The following is a 22,471-nucleotide window of genomic DNA, read 5'->3' as shown; positions in this document are numbered from 1 at the left end:
TGCAGGCTATGTCTGAACTCACTGCAGAAATAACTGAAACTATCACGGTTGATCCAGATGCGAGAGAAACTGATACAGAGCCGCAGACCACTTATTCGGTGGACGAGCTGGTGACGCACGTCTGTAGGGGTAGGTTCAATAAAATGAGACGACTATACCTGTAATTTAAGTTAATTCAATAAAAATAATATTGAACAATCGGATTGCATGTGCAATTTTCAGGTAACCAACGCCCATGTGTGAGGGAACATGGAGTTCCTTCCTAGACAAGGCGACCAATGTATCCGGACCCTTCCCTGTTCCGAGTTACTTGTTGGGGAGATAGCGGCAAGGATGCTCGAGGTAGACGCGGGGGCCCAGCACATGCCATGAAAGTGACACCACTTCAACCGCACAGGCCTACGATAACGCATGACACGAGGCCCCGACCGCAGTGAATGAGATATTGCAGGCTCACCTTTAAATCTTCATCTATTTCAGCTGTGGAACTGTTGCTACGGTTAATTTGACGACATTTATCTTTAAATGTGAGGGATTTGTCGGTCGATATGTGAACATCAACATCCCCGGCCACGCCAAAATCTTGACCCTGTGTGAGGTTGAGATCTTTGGTACAGAGGTCCCGTACTTCATTGGAAAAGGTAGGCGGAACTTTCCGCTGAGGCTCTGGTTGTGCACAGCCCCCCCCCCCCCCCCCCCCCCCCGCCCCCCCCCCCCCCCCCCCCAGCATAGTTGTGTGATTCTTCCATTGATAATGTATGCGAAATGAAGATCGTCATGTACCGTCTTTCTGCTCTTCTCCAGTTTTGGACTCTCGCATTGTCCAAATATAATCCTATCTATGAATGAAGTCTCTGAGGCACTTGATGAAGACTCTTGCGTGAGGCTTCATTCCATAGATGTACAGTATGTTATGAGTGTATGGTACAAATAAGGGTTATCATTTCATCTTGCGTCACTTGACCATAAAAAAGCATCACGATTATCAATGAAATACACTGCTCATACAAATCTTGATAGAAGGCCTACATCTGTCGGCATTAAACATCTCCCTTGCGGCTCAGTGTGGTGTTTCCAACTCAACAGAAAACCTGGCGGTCGGTGCATTGCCAACCCAGTCCAGCACGTATCGAAAGGCAATTGCAGAGCGAGCCAATGACGGGAACAGAGACAGCGACTTCAAGCATGGTTCATGCGCGCGCACCATGAAATCTAAGAACCCTTGGTGGAGAGTCGATCTAAAGGAAAGCGTCAACGTGTCAGATGTAAGAATCACCAACAGAGCAGACTGCTGCGGGAAGCGGCTCAATGGAGCCGAGATCCGCATCGGGAACTCGCTGTCGAACGATGGCAATTCCAACAGACTGTAAGTATTCAGGAGCAAATGCCGGCTCTATTCGCCTGCGTTGTCATGTTCTGCAAGTTCCACGGTTGCTGTTGCAGTGATAACATATGTGTCGAGCTAATAACAAACACTCCAAATAAGAATCCAACAGGTTCATTGGCATATACTAAAGTCACACTGCATGATGTCACCACTGTGACTACATCCCGACTAACCGACTAGTATCTGAAAGCGTTAGTAATATTTGGCGACCGTATAGTAAAACCAGGACTGAATTATAGATTCGAGTGATGTAACATATGTGTGTTAGTATCAGGTGGAGCAGATCTACATCTTTCCATTTAAGAAAATAACGAAACTACGAATACATATGTGATACAACTAATCAAGTTTAACTGGCGTCTAATAAAATCAGCACTGGAGCAGGTTAAGCTCAGTATCCAAGGGTAGGTTTGCAAATACGACCCCGGGGTTGATGGAGCATCGGAGATCCGTGACACGGCTGAGGGGAGGCTGGAGGGCGGGACATCGACTGTGGTGGGGAGAAGGAAGGATACATGCTGGGCACATACTCCGCAAACGGACGCTGGGCCGAGGAACAGAGAGTACCAGTTATACGGCGACACAGTCCAGGAACATCTGGATACGGTTCATAGGTTGCGGTTCATTCACTGGCAAAAGGTGTTGACGGGTTCGCCGGAAATTCCCTCCATTAGAATCGACCATGTATGAACGTGATTGTAACAAGGCGTCCATGTCCTTTGTCAGTTTGAAGCCTTACAGATTGACCGCTTGCCAGCGGCTCGAGTGGCCTGCTCGTTTGGTCGTACGAGTGTTTCTGGATCTCGCGCTTATGCTGACGCTGTGCTTGAATTACTGATGGTTTGAAACCCTGTGGCTGTAGTAGTTGCTTGGGTACGGGCAGCGTTGTACGGGGCTGCCTTGACATGAGGCGCTGCGCAGGGGACCCTAGCACTGGGTCGCGGGCAATGTTTCTTAAGTTGCGCAAGTCCAGGTAAACATCAGATTTTGCCAAGTGTGATTTTTCTATCACATGTTTGGCACTCAGGACTTCCCACTCGGCTAGCCCGTTCGATTGAGAGCATCTAGGACTGCTTGTAATGTGACGAAAGTCCCATCGTTGGTCAATTTTTTTGAAGTACTGGGTGGTGAAATGGTTTTCGTTGTCAGACATGAGTTTCACGGCTGCCGCGTGACTTGACAAGTTTCGCGCTAGCTTTTGAACCACCACTGCAGAAATGGGGCTGAGAAGCAGATCGATCTCAAGCCAGCCAGAGTACGTGTCGACCAGAACCATGTATTGTTTACCACCCCATTCGGAAATGTATGTTTCCAGTGTGGAGCATGGTAAGACAGGGATTGGGTGAGGGAGAAGCGGCTGCTAAGGTTGTTGGGGCACCAGGCTACTTGAGATCGTGCAGGCGTCCACCTTCTCCCGTATAAGCTCGGTGATTCCGGGACAGAAAAACATGCTCTTGGCTCGAAGTATGGTTGCCTTGGTGTCGGGATGTCCCCCGTCGACAGAGTCGAACTATATGTCTCATAAAGCAGTTGTAATGATCGTCTTGTGTCCCTTGACAATCACGCCGTCCTGGAAGTACGGGCGAATGGCAACAGATACCTTGTGCTGTGTATTGGGTCAGCCCTGCCAGATGATCGAGGATAGGGACTGTGTGGTGTCATCGGCTGCTGGCTGGGCAGCCAAGATGGCCAGGCACTCCGTGGGAAGGTAAGACACCATCATCACAATGTAGGCATCGACAACAATGGCACAAGGGTGTCCTGCGAACATCGTGCGCTGAAAGATTTTACTGGCGGGGTTGATGCCAAAGGGCATTCGCAGAAACTTGTAGCGGCCAAAATGTGTGGCCAAAGTGGTTCGTTCAGACGATTTGTGCTCTAACGGGATTTGCCAGAATGAACTTTTGGCATCTAGAACAGAGAACACAATCGCTTTGCCCAGGAGTGCCACTACCTCTTCTATTATGCGTATTTGGTAGTGCGGGCGCTTTATCGCAGTATTCAGATATCTGGGGTTGATACAGATTCGTATTTCGTCTTTGTTTTTCTTGGTGGCCGTGTCGTTGACTGCAGCGATGACGCCTAATAATTCCATTGATTGAAGTTAGCTTTGTACGCTGTCACGCAAGGCATGCGGAATTTTATGAGGGGCGCGAACAACGGGCATTATGTCAGGGTCGGTTACAATAGAGTACTTAAGGGGTAGTTTGCCAGGTTTGTTGTCAAAGAGTTCCTTGTACTGAGCAAAAATCTGTTCGGTGGTATCTGGGTCAGAGAAAGGTTGGTGCATCTCTTCTGCTAAGCGTACCAATCCCAGGTCCTGACAGGCATCGATACCGAACAGGGTTGTTACCTTTCCTGGGACAGGAAAACGTTCAGCTTGTGCACGCGTGTCGCTAGATGGAAATGCAGGCCAACCCTGCCAATTAAGTGAACCTGTCCCCCTCCGAAAAGAATTAACAAGGCTTTTGTGTTTACAAAAGTTTCAGGATTCTTGACGCTGGAAAACTCAGCCAGAGACGTAACATTACAGTGAGCCCCAGTGTCCATCTTTGCCACAGCAGTAGTGTTGCTGATTTGGAATGTGACTGGGGTTCGCGTAGTTGCATGAAATCTCTGATAGAGAATTTATGTTTAGGCTGGAGCTGTCAGGTTCCGACAAATTCCAACAAAGATACGGCACAGCTTGAGCTGGATCGGGCAGCCCCGCGACATTGAGAAGCACAGCAGCTGTTTGCTCTTGTTCCACGATGGGCAGCCCGAATGTTGACGTTGAAATCCTTGTCGAAAATCCGCCAAAGTTCACTGAGGTCGGCATCGAAACCCAGGAGGTTGGGCTTTTTAAACGATTGAGCCATAATGAAGTGGGAAAGAGAAAAAAACTACTGGGGAACAAAGAAAATAAACCAGATAAACTAGGGGCAGAATGGGCCAGCAAACTCTGACACCATTCAGAGCTGATAACAGACACTCCAAGTAACAATCCAACAGGTTTATTGGCATATAGTAAAGTTACACTGCATGTTGTCACCACTGCGACCACATCCCGACTGGCCGACTAGTGTCTGGAAGCGTTAGTAATATATGGTGACTGTAAGGTAAAATCCAGATTGGTTATTGATCCGAGTGGTTTGTAACATATGTGTGTTAGTATTCGGTGGAGCAGATCTACAATGAGTTGGAAACAGAGAAGTTGCAGGGTAAGATTGATCTCTCTGCAAAAAATCCGCAGGTAACCGTGCCGTCCCCTCCCCCACAACGCGTGAACTGTTCACCCGCAGAGGCCTATGATAAGACTTGACACGTTGTCTCTTCCCCAGTGATCCAGTTCGTTCAGGCTTAACTTTAAACATCTTCTCTTTCAGCTGTGGAACCGTCAACTTAGTTCACTTGATGACATTAGTCTTTAATTGTGGTGGACTTGTCGGTAAATATGTGAACATCATCATCCCAGGGCACGATAAAAGGTTGACCCTATGCGAGGTTGAGATCTTTGGTTCAAAACTTCCGTCATTACTTGGAATAGGTAGGCTGAACGTCCCGCTGAAGCACTGGTTTGTTGAGGGAGACTCCCAGAAATGAAGTCTGAGCATAACTACCATCCTGAAGCCCCATACCGTCTCTCGCAATAAGCTACACCCTCTCGGTCTTTGTTTAATCACCAGTCTTGGACCAAAGCATTGTCCAAACATGATTCCGTCTGTGAAGGAAATCCATGTGACACTTGGCGCACACGCCCCCATTCATTCAGTCCAGAGATCTTGTGCTGATAAACACCAGTCACGCATCAAGTAATTGAATACAACTATTGAAATACTCTTGAGCGTTTCTGCCAGCAATCAGACCACTGAACGGTTCTCCCTTAATCAGGGGCGGACATCGTTATCAAACATGGTGTGGGAGGGGGACACAATCTCTTGGCGGCCGCGCGCGCACGCGCACACACGCGAGACTTCGGAGGCTTTCGGCCGTGGGCCCTGTGGACGGTAACATCGGGAGCTGACTTGGTTGGTGCCCGACTTCAACTCCAGCAACAGCAGCTTCGTCCGCCCCGAATCGTGGGGCTTCAATCGGCACGTTCGCAGGTCCTTTCAACGTCCGGCGCGGTTTAAATCCGGCCGCGGGATCTTCCATCGCCAGGCGGGCGCTTCAACATCGGGAGCCTCGATCGCCTCGATGCAGCAATTTGACGCGGGGCGATGGAAGAACCCGCGTCCGATTTTAAGCCGCGCCGGGCCATGAAATGCCCCGCGAACGGGCCTATTCAAACTCTGCACTATGGTATTTGCTCCACCAGGACGTCTCCCTCCTCCAATCACCGCGCTGTATCCTCAGTCCCAACGCCCCAACTTCCGCCTCTGACCGACACCACCCTCCTCCAATCATCGCGCTGAATCATCATGACCCCATCCGCACCCCGTTGCCTGCTGCCGACGCCTCTCTCGTCCAATCGTCAGTCCCACACCACTGTCTCGCGGAAAGCGGAGATTTTTAATAGATTATTTTGTCACATTTAAAAATCCGGATTGCAAAACGTGGCAGGGGTTGTCCCCCAGCTGTCAAAGCTTGGAGGGGACCCCCACCCCCGGGATTTCCGCCCATGTCCTTGAGGCGTAGTGCAATTTCGATCTCATGATTTGCCTCAATGCAGTTCTTGGACTTATTTTCAATAGTCGCAAAGCTATCAGGTTGTAACGCCATATCTTGCATTCCTTTGTTATTTTTACCAATTTACCGGTTGCTCTTGCGTGCGGCTTTATGGGACCGATGTACAGTATGGTTGTACAAAGACGTGTTTCTATAGCATCTCGCTTTACTTGCGAATACGAATTTCAATGAAATACACTGCTGATCCATACCTTGATGGAAGACTTCGTCCGTCGGTAATTAATCTGCTCATTGTGTGGTGTTTCCATCCAACAGAAAACGTGGCGGTGGGTGTACCGGCAGCACAGTCTAGCACCTATCGGTGGGCAAGTGCGGAGCGAGCCAATGACGGGAACAGCGACAGCGACTTCAGGCATGGTTCATGCGCGCGCACCATGAAATCCATGAACCCTTGGTGGAGAGTTGATCTAAAGAAAAGCTACAACGTGTCAGTTGTAAGAATCACCAACAGAGCAGACTGCTGCTCGGCCTGGTTACAAGAAGCGGAGATCCGCATCGGGAACTCGCTGGAGAACGATGGCAATGTCAACAGACTGTAAGTATTCATAAGTAATCGCGGAATCCGTTCGCCTGTAAGTATTCAGAAACAAACGTCGGCTCTATTCATCTGCGGTGTCCTGTTCTGCAAATACCACTGTTACAATGGCAATGATAACATGAGAGGGAAACGGAGAGATGTTGCAGGTTATAACTGATTTCCCTACAGAAAATGCTAAAACTGTGCTCCGCTGATGCAGGTGCGAGAGCAAATGGCATAAATCCTTAGTTCACTTATCCAAAGGCATGAGATGCTGACGTATTTCTATAGCGGTGGAGTCAATAAAATGAAATGAATACATCTGTAATTTAAGTTATGTATTATTGAACAATCGGATTACTGTTATTCAATGTTACAAAGTCTTATGCGTGAGTGAGTAAGAACACCCACCCAGACATCGCTACCTATGTATCCGGATACTCTCCTGCTCCGAGCAAGCTGTTCGGGATCGGAGCAAGTGAGTATAATGCAGAAAGTAGTCGTGGGTGCTCCACCCCCCCCCCCCCTTCCCCCCCCCCCCCCCCCCCCCCCCCCTCCCCACATCGCGGGAAGGTCACCAGTTCACCAGCACATGCTCAAAATAACGTTTGGCACGTGCTTCATCCGCATGATCGAAAGAGTGGAGTCTCACCTTCAAATCCTCATCTCTTTCAGCTGTGGAACCGTGGATTCCGTTTCTGGGACGACATTGACATTTAATTGTTTTGGATTTATCGGTCGATTTGTGAACATTATCATCCCAGGCCAGGATAAAATTTTGACTCTGTGCGAGGTTGAGATCGTTGGTAGAGAACTTTCGTCCTCACTTGCAAAAGGTAGGCTGAACTTCTCGCTGAGCCTGTGGTTGCACGCAGCCCCACAGTTTAGATGAGCTTGAGCGAGTCTCCCGCTGATAAGGTCTGAGTACAACTACCTTTCGGAAGACGTGTACCGGCTTTGCCAAAGAACTGCTCTTCCCCATTCTTCATTTAATCGTCAGTCGTTGAACCCAGCATTGTTGAAACATAATCCTGTAGGTGAATTAAATCCACGAGACACTCGCTGCACACACCCTCATCCATTAATTCCGTAGACTTTATGCTGATAAACACCAGCTGCGCACCAACCCCAGTGAACGCTTTTGAAGAGTATCTGAAGATAGACACAACATTCTGGGGTAACTCTGAGGGACAGGCAGCATCTCTGGAGAAAAGGAATGGGTGACATTTCGAGTCCCGACCTGAAATGTCACGCATTCCTTCTCTCCAGAGACGTTGCTTATGCCGCTGAGTTACGCCGGATTTTGTGTCTACCTTCGTTTTAAACCAGCATTGCAAATCTTCAAATACTTCCAACACATTTTGAAGACTATCTACCAGCTATCAGACTACTGAACGATCCTCGCTTGAGTAGCAGTGCAACCCCGACCATTTAACATGCAACCTATTCTATATTTTCAACTTTACCTGTTGCTTTTCTGTGCGGCCCATTGAACTGGTACACAGTATGATTTGATGAGTAGAATACACTTGGATTTCCACTACATCTCGCTTCACGTGGCCACATTAAAGCAAAACGAATATTAAAATAATACACTGCCGACTCAAACCTTGATAAAAGGCTCACATCCGTCGGCTCTGTAAGTTGTCTACCACCCAACGACAAACCTGGCTCCCGGAGCACCGAATTGCACACCCACTGAATGGTATCCCCCCGCTATGAGACTGCCAACTGGCACTCCCTAAGTTTAAATGCAATCCCGATATTCCAATCGGTCTCAGCTACATACAGCTATCAAAATGTAATATCATATCATGCAATCTATTACTGTCTGGTACTTTACATGTTGCTCCTGTATGCAGCTTCAATGCACTGATATACAGTGTGATTTGACTGTATAGTATAAACAAGTGGTTCTCCTTCACTTGACTATACTAAAGAAATACCAATATCAATTAAATACATTGCTGTTGCAAACCTTGATAGAACACCAATACCCTTCGGCATTATATATTCCCTTTGCGGCTCAGTGAGGTGTTTCACACCCAACAGTAAATCTGGCGTCTGGAGCACAGCCGATCCAATCCAGCACGCATCGAAAGGCAGGTGCTGGGAGAGCCAACGATGGTGACAGCGACAGCGATTTCAGGCATGGTTCATGCACGCGCACCCGTAAATCTAAGAACCCTTGGTGGAGAGTGGATCTAAAGGAAAGCTACAACGTGTCAGTTGTAAGAATCACCAACAGAGCAGACTGCTGCAAGGAGCGGCTCCAAGGTGCCGAGATCCACATCGGGGACTCGCTGGAGAACGATGGTAACTCCAACAGACTGTAAGTATCCAGAAGCAAACGCCGACTCTATTCAGCTACGTTGTCATCTTCTGCAAATTCCGCTTTAACATGAGCAATGATAATGTGCGTGGGAAAAAAAGAGGGGCTGCAGGTTAAGACTGATCTAACTGCAGAAAAAGCTAAAACGAATAACCGCCGATCTGGATGCGGGAGAATATAAGACAGAGCCGGAGACTACTTATCCAGTAGCATCTGCTGCCGACGTATTTCCAAAGCGGTGGGATCAATTGAAGGAGATGTATATATCTGCAATTTAAGTTTATTTAAGTTATGTGATATCGAGTAGTCGGATAGCAGTGGCAATGTTCATGTGACGAATGACGATGCGTGAGGAATCATACAGTATCTACCCATGCAAGTTTACCTGTGTATACGGATCCTCTCCTGTGCCTACCTATCGGTTTGGAAGATGAGCAAGTATGTGTGTGGGGAGGGGTGGGGGGGGGGGGGGGGGCTGGGCTGGGGTGGGAAGGAAGGGGGGGGTTACATAAGGCCACATCCCTCCCCACACATCCGATGAACGTATCTCCACTTCTCCAACACAGACCTACGATAACCTTTGTCACGCTCCTCATGAAGGAAACATTGCAGTCTCAAATTTAAAACCTTTTCTTTTTCAGCTGTGCGACCGTGGATTCGGTTCCTGCGACGACATTGACCTTCAATTGTGATGGATTTATCGGTCGATATGTGAACATCATCATCCCAGGCCAGGATAAAATTTTGACTCTGTGCGATGTTGAGGTCTTTGGTTCAAAACTCCCGGACTTATATGGAAAAAGTAGGTTGAAGTTCCCGCTGAGGCTTTGGTTGTACGCAGCCCCACAACTTACTTTAACGAGTCTCCCGCTGAAGCACATGAGCGCCTTTCTCAGCAAGCCACACATTGATATTCATACTTTACTCGATAGTCTTGGACCCGAGCAGTATCCAAACTTCATCATGTCTACGAATAAAGTGCTTGCGACACCAGGTACACACGCCCTCATCCATTCAGGCAGGGGACTTTATGCTGATTAATATCAGCCACGCACCAACGAATTGCACACGTACTGAAACACTCTTGAAGAGTATCCGCCCGCTATCAGACCACTGACTGATCCTCCCTTGAGTTGGTGCAATCCCGATAAATTTAAGCGGTGTCAGTGCGGTTTTGGATATGTTCTATAGCCATACTGCTTCTTCTTCTTCTTTCCGAGTCCACACACAAGATTCGAAGTTGTTTAGCCAGAGCTGAGCACACCTCTCGGCATCTGCATACAATGGTGTCTGTCTTGTCGTTTCTTGTGCTTCTTGTGCGTGGTGGTGGAAAGATTGGTGGAAACAGGGCCGTGACGTGAACGCACTTTCCTTGACCCCAGCCACACAGAAAATACACTGTAACATCATATCATGCAATCTGTTATAGTGTTTACTTTGCCTGTTGCTCTAGTATGCGGATTCAATGCACTGACATAAAGTAAGATTTGACAGTATCGTATAAACAAGTGTCTTTACAACATCTCGCTTCACATGGTCACACAAAAGATATACGAATATTAAATACATTCACTGCTGATCAAAACCTTGATAGAACGTCGAAATCCATCGGCATTATATATCTCCCTTACGGCTGAGTGAGTTGTCCATGACAGGAGGTCACAGGTGAGATGAGAAAAACATTTTTCATACAGAGAGTGGTGAATCTCTGGAACTCTCTGCCACAGAAGGTAGTTGACGCCAGTCCATTGGCTATATTTAAGAGGGAGTTAGATGTGGCCCTTGCGGCTAAAGGGACCAGGGGGCATGGAGAGAAGGCAGGTACGGGATACTGAGTTGGATGATCAGCCATGATCATATTGAATGGCGGTGCAGGCTCGAAGGGCCGAAGGGCCTACTCCTGCACCTATTTTCTATGTATCTATGTATCTATGTTTCCCACTCATAGAAAACGTGGCAACCGAAGCAACGCCGACCCAATCCAGCACGGATCAAGGGGCAGGTGCTGAGCGAGCCAATGACGGAAACGGCGATAGCAATTTCAGGAATGGTTCATGCGCGCGCACTTGGATATCCAACAACCCTTGGTGGAGAGTCGATCTAAAGGAAAGCTACAACGTGTCAGATGTAAGAATCACCAACAGAGCAGACTGCTGCTCCGACCAACTCCTGGGAGCCGAGATCCGCATCGGGGACTCGCTGGAAAACAATGGCAATTCCAACAGACTGTAAGTGTCGTTACCTCTAGCCTCCAGTCACAATCGTTGCCTTCTTCTGTATCTTACGCTGTTACTGGAGCAACGATAATATCAGTGGGGAAAAAGAGAGTTGTTGCACGATAACAATGATCTCACTGCAGATTAATTCAATACTGTTCTCCGCTGATCCAAATGCGAGAGCAAATGATACAGAGCCGTAGTCCACTTATCCAATGACATGAGCGGTTGATGCACCTCTATAGCGGTGGGGTCAATGCAAGGACAAGTATAAATCTGTAATTCAAGTTATGTAATAATGAACAATCGGATTGCAGTGGGAATAGACAAGTAACCAATGCCGATGAGTGAGGATCATGCAGCATCTACTCGGTCAATGATGCCTATATGCAGAAAGGAACTGCAGATCGTGGTTTAACCCGAAGATATACACAGACATATGGCCTAACGTGTGCGGTCAGACCGCATCCTTGGAGAAAAGTAATAGATGACATTCCTGATCGAGATCCTTCCTCAGACTGAATTAAGTCTGAAGAAGGTACACAAAAATTCTACAGAAACTCAGCGGGTGCAGCGGTATCTATGGGGCGAAGGAGATAGGTAACGTTTCGGGCCGAACCCCTTCTTCAGACTGAGTTTCACCAGTATTTTTGTGTACCTTCGATTTTCCAGCATCTGCAGTTCCTTCTTGAACACTAAGTCTGAAGATGGATCTCCATCCGAAATTCCTTTCTCCGGAGATGCTCTGTGAAGCGCATGGCCGCCTATGTGTCCGGATATTCTCCTGTTCCTAGCCATCTGTTCGTAACGGGATCTAGTGGCCGGATGACGGAAGTAGCCGTATGATCCCCCCATATCCCCGGAACGTGTCTCAGTTCACCAGCACAGGCCTATGATTACCTTTGATACGGTTCATCATCTGCATGATCGAGGCAGTAGAATTTCACATTTAAATCCAATGTTCTAGAGAATTTGGATCAGTTCCTGTGGACTGGTGTGCAGCTAATGTAACCCCACTTATTCAGAAAGGAGGGAGAGAGAATACAGGGAATTATATAAAATTAATCCCGACATCGGTAGCGGGGAAGATGCTTGAGTGAATTATTAAAGATGTAATAGCAACGCATTCGGAAAAAAGTGACAGGATCGGTCAAAGTCGCATGGATTTAAAAGGGTAAATCGTGCTTGACTAATATTTTGAGGATATAACAAGCAGAATGGATAAGGGAGAGACAGTGGATGTGGTATATCTGGATTTAAAGAAACGCCTTTGCAAGGTCCCACACAAGAGATTAATGTGCAAAATTAGAGCACATGTGATTTGTAGTAGGGTATTGACATGGAAAGAGAACTGGTTGGCAGACAGGAAGCAAAGAGTAGGAATTAACAGGTCCTTTTCAGAATGGCAGGCAGTGGATATTGGGGTTTCGCATGATTTAGTGCTGAGGCCCCTGTTATTTACAATATATATTAACGATTAAGACGAATGAATTAATGTTACATCTCCAAGTTTACGGATGACACAACGTTGAGGCTGCAGGGTGACTTGGATAGGCTGGGTGAGTTGGCAGATGCATGGCAGATGCAGTATAATGTCGATACATGTGAGGTTATCCACTTTGGGGACAAAAACAAGAATGCAGTTTACTATCGGAATGGTATCAGAATAGGATAAGGGGAGGTGCAACAAGACCTCTGTGTCCTTGTACATCAGTCACTGAAAATGAGCATGCGGATACAGCAGGCAGCGAAGAAAGGAAATGTCAGTGGTAAGGATGCCGGAATAGCCACGGGAGCCCCCCCCCCCCCCCCCCCCCCCCCCCCCCCCCCCCCCCCCCTCCCACATCCCATGCACCTGTCACCGGTTCAACAGCTCAGGCCTGGGATAACAAAGACTTTCTCATCTGCCTTGATCGAGATAGTGGAGATTAACTTTTAAACATGTTTTTCAGTTGTGTAACCGTTGATTCAGTTGCTATGACGACACTTACCTTCAATTGTGCTGGACGTGTTGGTCGATATGTGAACATCTTCATCCCGGGCCACGATAAAATCTTGACCCTGTGCGAGGTTGAGATCTTCGCTTCAAAAATTGCTTCTATCCATATCCCGTTAGAAGAGGCCAAGAAACCCACGTACGCACCTGAGACGGAAAAGCAAACTCCCATCCATATCCCGTCCGTAAAGGGAACGAAACACCCGCCCATACCTGGAATGTATATCCCAACAGGTAGGCTGAGTATGGTCGTAGACACTGAGGCATTCACAGCCACGAAATAGATCACTCTATGCTGAATCTGTTCCCTCTGGTCCCAGCCTCTTCCACTACTGAAACGTGATCTCTACATTCAGGTTATCCAGGCCTTTGACGATAAGTTTCAATAAGATGCTCAAAGATCCAATACTATTCCAGCGAGCACTAAGCACGGAGCAGTCAAAGGATCTCCAAATGTTAATCCAATCATCCATGGGATCAGTCTAGTAATCATCCGCTGGACTCTCTAAAATGCCAGCACATCCAAAACAGATCACAATATTCCAAATGCACTCTACCCAGTGCCTTATAAAGTTCCCCGGCCTATTGTTGAAATCGTGGAGGGGACGGCGGGAAACGTCCTCCACGTGCTTTGAGAGGTGGGGACAATTGCCCACCCCCGCACGCCCCCATGTTACCATCCACCCACAGGGTCCACGGCCGAAGCCTCGTGTGTGTGTACATGCGCGCGCATTCATGTGTTTGTGTGTATGTGCGCATGCACACGCGGCCGCCAATAAATTGTCCCCCCCCCCCCCCCCATGTTTTGATAGCGATGTCCGTGCCTGTATTTTGCACAACATTTACCCTGCAGAGAACCAGCACCCACCGTGCGCTGAGGCAGAGAATTCCACAGACTCACAACTCTCTGTGTGAATTCTCCTGAACAACTCTCCTGAAGCTCCGGTAACCCGAAGCATTGAACTGCCAGGTCTGCCACTCTCTTAACAAAATTGCAATTATGGCTATAACGTCCCTGTCGCTCGGACCTATCCATGTACTGAGCTCGTCTGCCTTACCAGTCAGGCCTCTTGCATTAAAATACGTGCAGATCAACACAAGCTCCTTCCTCGCTCTCCGCCTTTCACCTGCCTATTCCGTCCACTAACTTTTCCCTCGTCAACGTACAAATCAACCTCCAATGTACATCAGTCATGTATTAGATCCCTACCACTGCCAATCGAGTTTAAACCCTCTCGTGTAGCATCAGCAAACCTGCTCGCCAAGATGTTTGTACCCCTCCAGTTAAGGTGCAACCCGTCTCTGTTGTATAGGACACCACTGTGCCAGAAGAGATCCCAAAGATCCATAAATCTAAATCCCCGTCCCCTACACCAACTCCTTTATCTTCCTCTCTCTCGGCATTAAATATATCCCTTACGGCTCAGTGAGGTGTTTTCCACTCAATAGAACAGGTGGCATACGCATCACCGCCGTACCAGTCCAGCACGGAAGAAGGGGCACCTCCTGAGCTAGCTCATGACGGGAACACCGACAGTGACTTCAGCCATGGCTCATGCTCGCGCACCGCGAAATCTAAGTCCCCTTGGTGGAGACTCGATCTACATGAAAGCTACAACGTGGCAGATGTAAGAATCACCAACAGAGCGGACTGCTGCTCGGACCAGCTCCTAGGAGCAGAGCTCCGCATCGGGGACTCGCTGGAAAACGATGGTAATTCCAACAGACAGTAAGTGTTCTTAAGCAATCGCCGACTCAAGTTACAAGCGTTGACTTCTTCTGCAATATTCGCTGTTACTGGAGCAATGGTAATATCAGTGGGGGAAAAGGAGTTGCTGCAGGATAACAATGATCTCACTGCACATAAAATTAAAAGTATTATCCGCTGATCCAGATGCGAGAGAAAATGATACAGAGCCGTAGTCCACTTATCCAATGATATAAGCTGCTGACGTACCTCTATAGTGGTGGGGCTAATCAAAGGATAAGTATAAATCTGTAATTCAAGTTAATTCAAGTTATGCAATAATGAAGAATCGGATTGCTGTGGCAATAGTCAGGTAACCAATGCCGATTAGTGAGGATCATGCAGCATCCACTCAATCAATGCGGCCTATGGGTGGAAAGGAACTGCAGGTCGTGGTTTAACCCGAAGATATACACACAAATATGGAATACCGTGTGCGTTCAGACGGCATCATTGGCGAGAAGCATTAGGTGACGTTACGGGTCGAAACCCTACCTCAGACTGCATACAGTCGGAAGAAGGGTTTCGATCCGAAACGTCACATCCCTTTTCTCCAGAGATGCTCTCAGACGCTCATGGCTACCTATATATCCTGTTCCTAGCCATGTTCGTAACCGGAGCAAGCAAGCAACGTGTCATCAGTTCACCAGCACAGACCTACGATTACCTTTGTTACGTTTCATCATCCGCATGATCGAGGCAGTGGAGGCAGTAGCATCTCACGTTTAAATCCAATGTTCTATAGACTTTGTCTCAGTTCCTGTGGATTGGAGTGCAGCTTAAGTAACCCCACTTTTTAAGAAGGAGGGAGAGAGAAAGCGGGGAATTATATAAAATGAATCCTGACATCGGTAGCGGGGAAGCTGCTTGCGTGAATTATTAAAGATGTAATAGCAACGAATCCGGAAAGCAGTGACAGGATCGGTCAAAGTCAGCATGGATTTAAAAGGGGAAATCATGCTTGACTAATTTTTTTAGGATATAACAAGCAGAATGGATAAGGGAGAGACAGTGGATGTGGTATATCTGGATTTAAAAAATAACGCATTTGCGAAGTCCCACACACGAGATTAGCGTGCAAAATGTGAGCACATAGTATTGCGAGTAAGGTATTGTTATGGCTAGAGAACAGGTTGGCAGAGAACACGCAAAGAGTAGAGTTTAACGGGTCCTTTTCGGAATGGCAGGCAGTGGGGTTACGCAAGGTTCAGTGCTGAGACACATGTTATTTACAATATATATTGACGACTTAGACGAAGGAATGAAATGTCACATCTCGAAGTATGCGGTTGACAAAAAGCTGGGTGGCAGTGTGAGATGCCAGGAAGATGCTATGGGGATGCACGGTGACTTGGATAGGTTCAGTTGGTGGGCAGATGCATGACAGATGATGATTAAAAAAATGCTTTCTTTTGCGTAGTTATCGAGATAGAGGAGTCTCACTTTCAAACATCTCTTTCAGCTGTGGGACCGTTGTTTCCGTCGCTTTGACGACAATTATCTTCAATTGTGATGGCTTCATCGGTCGATATGTGAACATTTTCTTGCCGGGACAGGATAAAACCTTGACCTTGTGCGAGGTTGTGGTCTTTACTTCAATACTTCCCACCATCGATACCTCGACAAAACCAAAGACGTATCCCCCTTCCGCACACGAAAGGGAAAAGCTAACCACCACTAATACCCCTTCACTAAAGGGAACGAAAATACTGTCCATACCTGGAATCCAGCCAAGAACCGGAAAAAAAGGTACGTTCCTACTGGGAGCGAATCTACCATTGGGAACTGGAACAGGTAGACTCATCGCATCGCCAAGCCGTGAAGCCATTCTCAGCCACAAAATATATCAGCCACTGATACAATTTCCGGACGGAGGGAATCATGTTAGACCGAGATTTAGCCCCTTCCGGCTAAAACAAATCCCCCTCGTCTCCTTCTCAATGGCATGACATCTTATTCTGAAGCTGTGCCCTCTGGTCCTAGATTCTCCCACAACTGGGAACGTGCTCTCTACATTCACACTATCCAAGCCTTTCAATGTCCGATAAGATTCAATGAGATCCCCAATAATCAATTACTACTCCAGCGAATACAGGGCCCGGAACAGTCAGTGGATCTCCATATGTTAACGTAATCAACCCAGCGATCACTCTCGTAATCCCCCACTGGACCCTCCACAATGCCAGCACATCTCAGATATGGGGCCGAAAACTGTTCACAATATTCCAAACGCCTTTTTACCCCCTGCTTTAATTTTCTAGCTCTCTGGATTTAAATGCAAGCAATCTATTTGCCTTTCTTATCTCCTTTTCAACTTGCAAATACACATATTGGAAATCCAGCACCAGCAAAGTTCATTTGCACCTCCGATTGCTGAATCACAAAGATGTCCGTCCTGCACATGGCACTCATCCTTGATGAGTTCTTGCTTTTTTCCAATATCCCTTGAATCCGTTATACCTGAGAGCTAATGCCAACTTTCACTTAAATGCATCTTGCCTATCGGCTCAGTGAAACGATTCCCTCCCCACAGTAAACGTGGCGTTGGGAGGAAGTCCGACCCAGTCCAGCACGGAACAAGAGGCAGGTGCTGAACGAGCCATTGACGGGAACAGCGACAGCGACTTCTGGCATGGTTCATGCGCGCGGACCAGGAAATCCAAGGACCCTTGGTGGAGAGTCGATCTAAAAGAAAGCTATTACATGTCAGAAGTAAGAATCACCGTCAGAGCAGACTGCTGCTCGGACCAGCTACTAGGAGCAGAGCTCCGCATCGGGGACTCGCTGGAAAACGATGGCAATTCCAACAGACGGTAAGTGTTCTTAAGCAATCGCCGACTCAAGTCACAAGCGTTGACTTCTTCTGCAATTTTCGCTGTTACTGGAGCAATGGTAATATCAGTGGGAAAAGAGAGTTGCTGCAGGATAACAATGATCTCACTGCACATAAAATTAAAAGTATTATCCGCTGATCCAGATGCGTGAGAAAATGATACAGAGCCGTAGTCCACTTATCCAATGATATAAGCTGCTGACGTACCTCTATAGCGGTGGGGCTAATCAAAGGATAAGTATAAATCTGTAATTTAAGTTAATTCAAGTTATGCAATAATGAAGAATCGGATTGCTGTGGCAATAGTCAGGTAACCAATGCCGATTAGTGAGGATCATGCAGCATCCACTCAATCAATGCGGCCTATGGGTGGAAAGGAACTGCAGGTCGTGGTTTAACCCGAAGATATACACACAAATATGGAATACCGTGTGCGTTCCGACGGCATCATTGGCGAAAAGCATTAGGTGACGTTACGGGTGGAAACCCTACCTCAGACTGCATACAGTTGGAAGAAGGGTCTCGATCCGAAACGTCACATTCGTTTTCTCCAGAGATGCTCTCCGACGCTCATGGCTGCCTATATATCATGTTCCTAGCCATCTGTTCGTAACCGGAGCAAGCAAGCAACGTGCCATCAGTTCACCAGCACAGACCTACGATTACCTGTGTTACGTTTCATCATCCGCGTGATCGAGGCAGTGGAGGCAGTAGAATCTCACGTTTAAATCCAATGTTCTATAGACTTTGGCTCAGTTCCTGTGGACTGGAGTGCAGCTTAAGTAACCCCACTTTTTTAGAAGGAGGGAGAGAGAAAACGGGGAATTATATAAAATGAATCCTGACATCGGTAGCGGGGAAGATGCTTGAGTGAATTATTAAAGATGTAATAGCAACGCATTCGGAAAGCAGTGACATGATCCCACTACACATAAAATTAAAAGTATTCTCCGCTGATCCATGGAAACATTGAAACCTAGAAAATAGGTGCAGGAGAAGACCATTAGCCCCTTCGAGCCTGCACAACCATTCATTGTGATCAAGGTTGATCGTCCCCTATCAATAACTCGTGTCTACCTTCTCTCCCTAGATTCCACTGGCCCCTAGAGCTCTATCTAAGTCCAGATGCGAGAGAAAATGGTTCAGAGCCATAGTCCAGTTATCCAATGACACGAGCCTTTATCGCACCTCAATAGCGGTGGGGTCATAGAAACATAGAAAATAGGTGCAGGATGAGGCCATTCGGCCCTTCGAGCCAGCATCGCCATTCATTGTGATCATGGCTGATCGTCCACTATCAATCACCCGTGCCTGCCTTCTCCACATATCCCTTGACTACACTAGCCCCCAGAGCTCTACCTAACTTTCTCTTAAATCCATCTAGTGATTTGGCCTCCACTGCGCTCTGTGGCAAGGAATTCCATCAATTCACAAATCTCTGGGTGAAAACGTGTTTTCTCACCTCAGTCTTAAATTACCTCCCCTTTATTCTAAGACTGTGGCCCCTGGTTCTAGACTCGCCCAACATTGGGAACATTTTCCCTGCACCTAGCTAGCCCAGTCCTTTTAGAACTTTATATGTTTCTATATGATCCCCCTCATCCTTCTAAATTCCACTGCATACAAGCCTAATCATTTCAATCTTTCCTCGCATGACAATCCCGCCTTCCCAGGGATCAATCTCGTGAACCTACGCTGCACCGCCTCAATCACAAGGATGTCCTTCCTCAAATTAGGAGACCAAAACTGCACACAATACTCCAGATGTGGTCTCACCAGAGCCCTATTGAATTACAGAAGAACCTCTTTACGCCTATACTGAAATCCTCTTGTTATGAAAGCCAACATTCCATTAGCGTTCTTCTCTGCCTGCTGTACTTGCGCGACAACTTTCAGTGACCGGTGTAAAAGGACGCCCAGGTCTCGCTGCGCCTCCCCCTCAATGAAAGGAGATGCATAAATCTATAATTTAAGTTAATTCAAGTTATGTAATGATGAACAATCGGATTGCGGTGGCAATAGTCAGGTAATCAATGCCCATGAGTAAGGATCATGCAACATCTAGCCAGTCAATGCGGCCAACGTGCAGGAATGATCTACAGGACCAGTTCTTGTGGACTGGTGTGCAGCTAATGTAACCCCACTTTTTAAGAAAGGATGCTGAGAGAAAACTGGGAATTATAGTCCACTTGTCTTGACATCGGTAGTGGGAAGATGCTTGAGTCGATGATTTTAAATGTAATAGCAGCGCATTTGGAAAGCAGTGACAGGATCAGTCAAAGTCCAAATTATGTTTGAATAGTCTTCTGGATTTTTGAGAATATAACAAGTAGGATGTATAAGGGAAAGACAGTGGATGTGGTGTATCTGGATATTCAAAAAGCATTTACCTAAGTCTCACATAAGTGATTAGTGTACAAAACTAGAGCTAATCGTATTGGGAGTAGGGTATTGACATGGATCGGAAACTGGTTTGCAGACAGCATGCAAAGAGTAGAAATTAACGGGTAATTTTAAGAAAGGCAAGACATGGCTAGTGGGGTTCCGCAAGGCTCAGTGCTGAGACCCCTGTTATTTATAATATATATTAACGATTTAGACGAAGGAATTAAATGTTACATCTCCAGGTTTCCGGATTACACAAAGCTGGGGGAAAGTGTGAGCTTCCAGGAGAATGGTTTCAGTCCACAGGATGACTTGAATATGTTGAGTGAGTGGGCAAATGCATGACAGATGCAGTTTAATGTGGATCAATGTGAGGTTATCCACTGTCATGGTAAGAACAAAAATGCAGATTATTATCGGAACGGTGTGAGAACAAGAAACGGGAATGTGCAACGAGACATCTGTGTCCTTGTGCATCAGTCATTGAAGTAAGCATGCGTGTACTGCAGGCAGCGAAGAAAGGAAATGGCAGTGAGGAGGATGCCGGAGTAGCGATGGGAGCCCACTACATGCCATGCACATGTCATCAGTTCACCAGCACAGGCGCACTATAACAAACGCATTCTCTTCCGTAGTGATCGAGGTAGCGGAGTCTCACTTTTAATCATCTCTTTCAGCTGTGGAACCTTTGCTTCAGTTGCTTTGACAACACTTACCTTCAACTGCGATGGATTTGAAGGTCAATATGTGAACATCTTCTTGCCGGGACAGGATAAAATCTTGACCCTGTGCGAGGTTGAGATATTTGCATCAGAAAGTCCTTATATCCATTTCCCGTTCGAAAAAGACATGAGAGCCACGTCCGCAACTGATACGAAAGCGCACACTCCCATCCAAAAGGGAACGAAAATCCCGCCAATATCTGGAACGAAAATCCCGTCCGCAACCGTAAGGAATCTTTCGTTCGGAACTGGAACACATCTACTGTCTGGAGCTGGAACAGGTAGGCTCAACGCCCCGCTAAGGCTGTGCTTGTAGACATTGAGGCACTCTCAGCCACGAAATTTCTCATTGATACTGTTTCTGGACGGATGGAATCATGTTAGCCCGAGTTTTCCTAACATCTGGTTAAAACAAATCCTCATCATCTCCTTCCTAATGGTATGTCCTTTGATTCTGCATCTGTGCACTCTGATGCTAAACTCTCAAACTACTGGAGACATGCTCCCTACATTCACACTATCCAGACCTTCCATTGCACGATATTTCAATGATATGCCCAATGATCCATTACTACTCCAGCGAATACACGGTACGGAAAAGTCAACAGATCTCCATATGTTATATCAATCATCCCTGGGTTCAATCTGGTAATCCTCCGCTGGAACCTCTACAATGCCAGCACATCCGTCCTCAGATATGGGGACCAAAACAGTTCACAGTATTCCAAATGCGCTCTGCCCAGTGCCTTATAACGCCTCTGTATTTGACCCCTGCTTTTAAATTCTAGCTCTCTGGATATAAATGCTAACATTGAATTTGCATTCCTTAACACCGGTTGAAATTGCAAATTAACCTTTTGGGAATCCAACACCAGGAATCCCAAGTCCATTTGCACCTCCGATTTCTAAATCTCTCCCACATTGAAAAACACTGCACTTTAATTTATTTTTCCAATTTGCACTCACTTTGTTATGCTGTCTTCCATCTGCGACTTATTTGCCTATCTCCCAACTCGCCCAGGCCATTCTACAGATTCGCTGCTTCCACTGCATGACCTGGCCTCCAGTTACCTTTGTATTATCCGCAACATTAAGTTGGGATAATACTTAATATCCAAACATAAGCATTAATTCCATCATTCACATCATTGATATACCATGTGCAAAGTGTCGGACCTAACACAAAACCTTGTGAACAACGCCACTCACTGGAAACCAACCAGAAAAACAAACATTATTCCGTCTCTTTGCCTTCCGTACAGCCAACCCGATATCCATGCTGGTAGCTTCCCTCTAATTCCACGGGATTTCCCTTTACCCGAGGACAGAACGGTCCTTCCCTCGTCAACGTACAAATCAACCTCCAATGTACATCAGTCATGTATTAGATCCCTACCACTGCCAATCGAGTTTAAACCCTCTCGTGTAGCATCAGCAAACCTGCTCGCCAAGATGTTTGTACCCCTCCAGTTAAGGTGCAACCCGTCTCTGTTGTATAGGACGCCACTGTGCCAGAAGAGATCCCAAAGATCCATAAATCTAAATCCCTGTCCCCTACACCAACTCCTTTATCTTCCTCTCTCTCGGCATTAAATATATCCCTTACGGCTCAGTGAGGTGTTTTCCACTCAATAGAACAGGTGGCATACGCATCACCGCCGTACCAGT

At 47.0% G+C, this 22,471-nt stretch overlaps 1 protein-coding gene across 1 annotated transcript; it reads left to right on the top strand.

Annotated features, from left to right (window-relative positions):
• Positions 1–8: 8 nt before the first annotated feature.
• Positions 9–14,849, top strand: LOC116984017. Its single transcript, XM_033038050.1, has 11 exons — positions 9–119; positions 533–641; positions 1,021–1,366; positions 4,753–4,913; positions 6,311–6,590; positions 7,248–7,408; positions 8,625–8,904; positions 9,546–9,898; positions 10,853–11,132; positions 13,073–13,350; positions 14,566–14,849. Exons 1-11 carry the CDS (start codon positions 9–11, stop codon positions 14,847–14,849), a joined length of 2,643 nt encoding a protein of 880 aa, XP_032893941.1.
• The last annotated feature ends 7,622 nt before the right edge of the window (positions 14,850–22,471 follow it).

Source organism: Amblyraja radiata, chromosome 2, assembly GCF_010909765.2.
Source record: "Amblyraja radiata isolate CabotCenter1 chromosome 2, sAmbRad1.1.pri, whole genome shotgun sequence".
Taxonomy (NCBI): Eukaryota; Metazoa; Chordata; class Chondrichthyes; order Rajiformes; family Rajidae; genus Amblyraja; species Amblyraja radiata.
The sequence above is the reverse complement of the archived record's forward strand: the minus strand, read 5'-3'. Positions and strand labels throughout refer to the sequence as shown.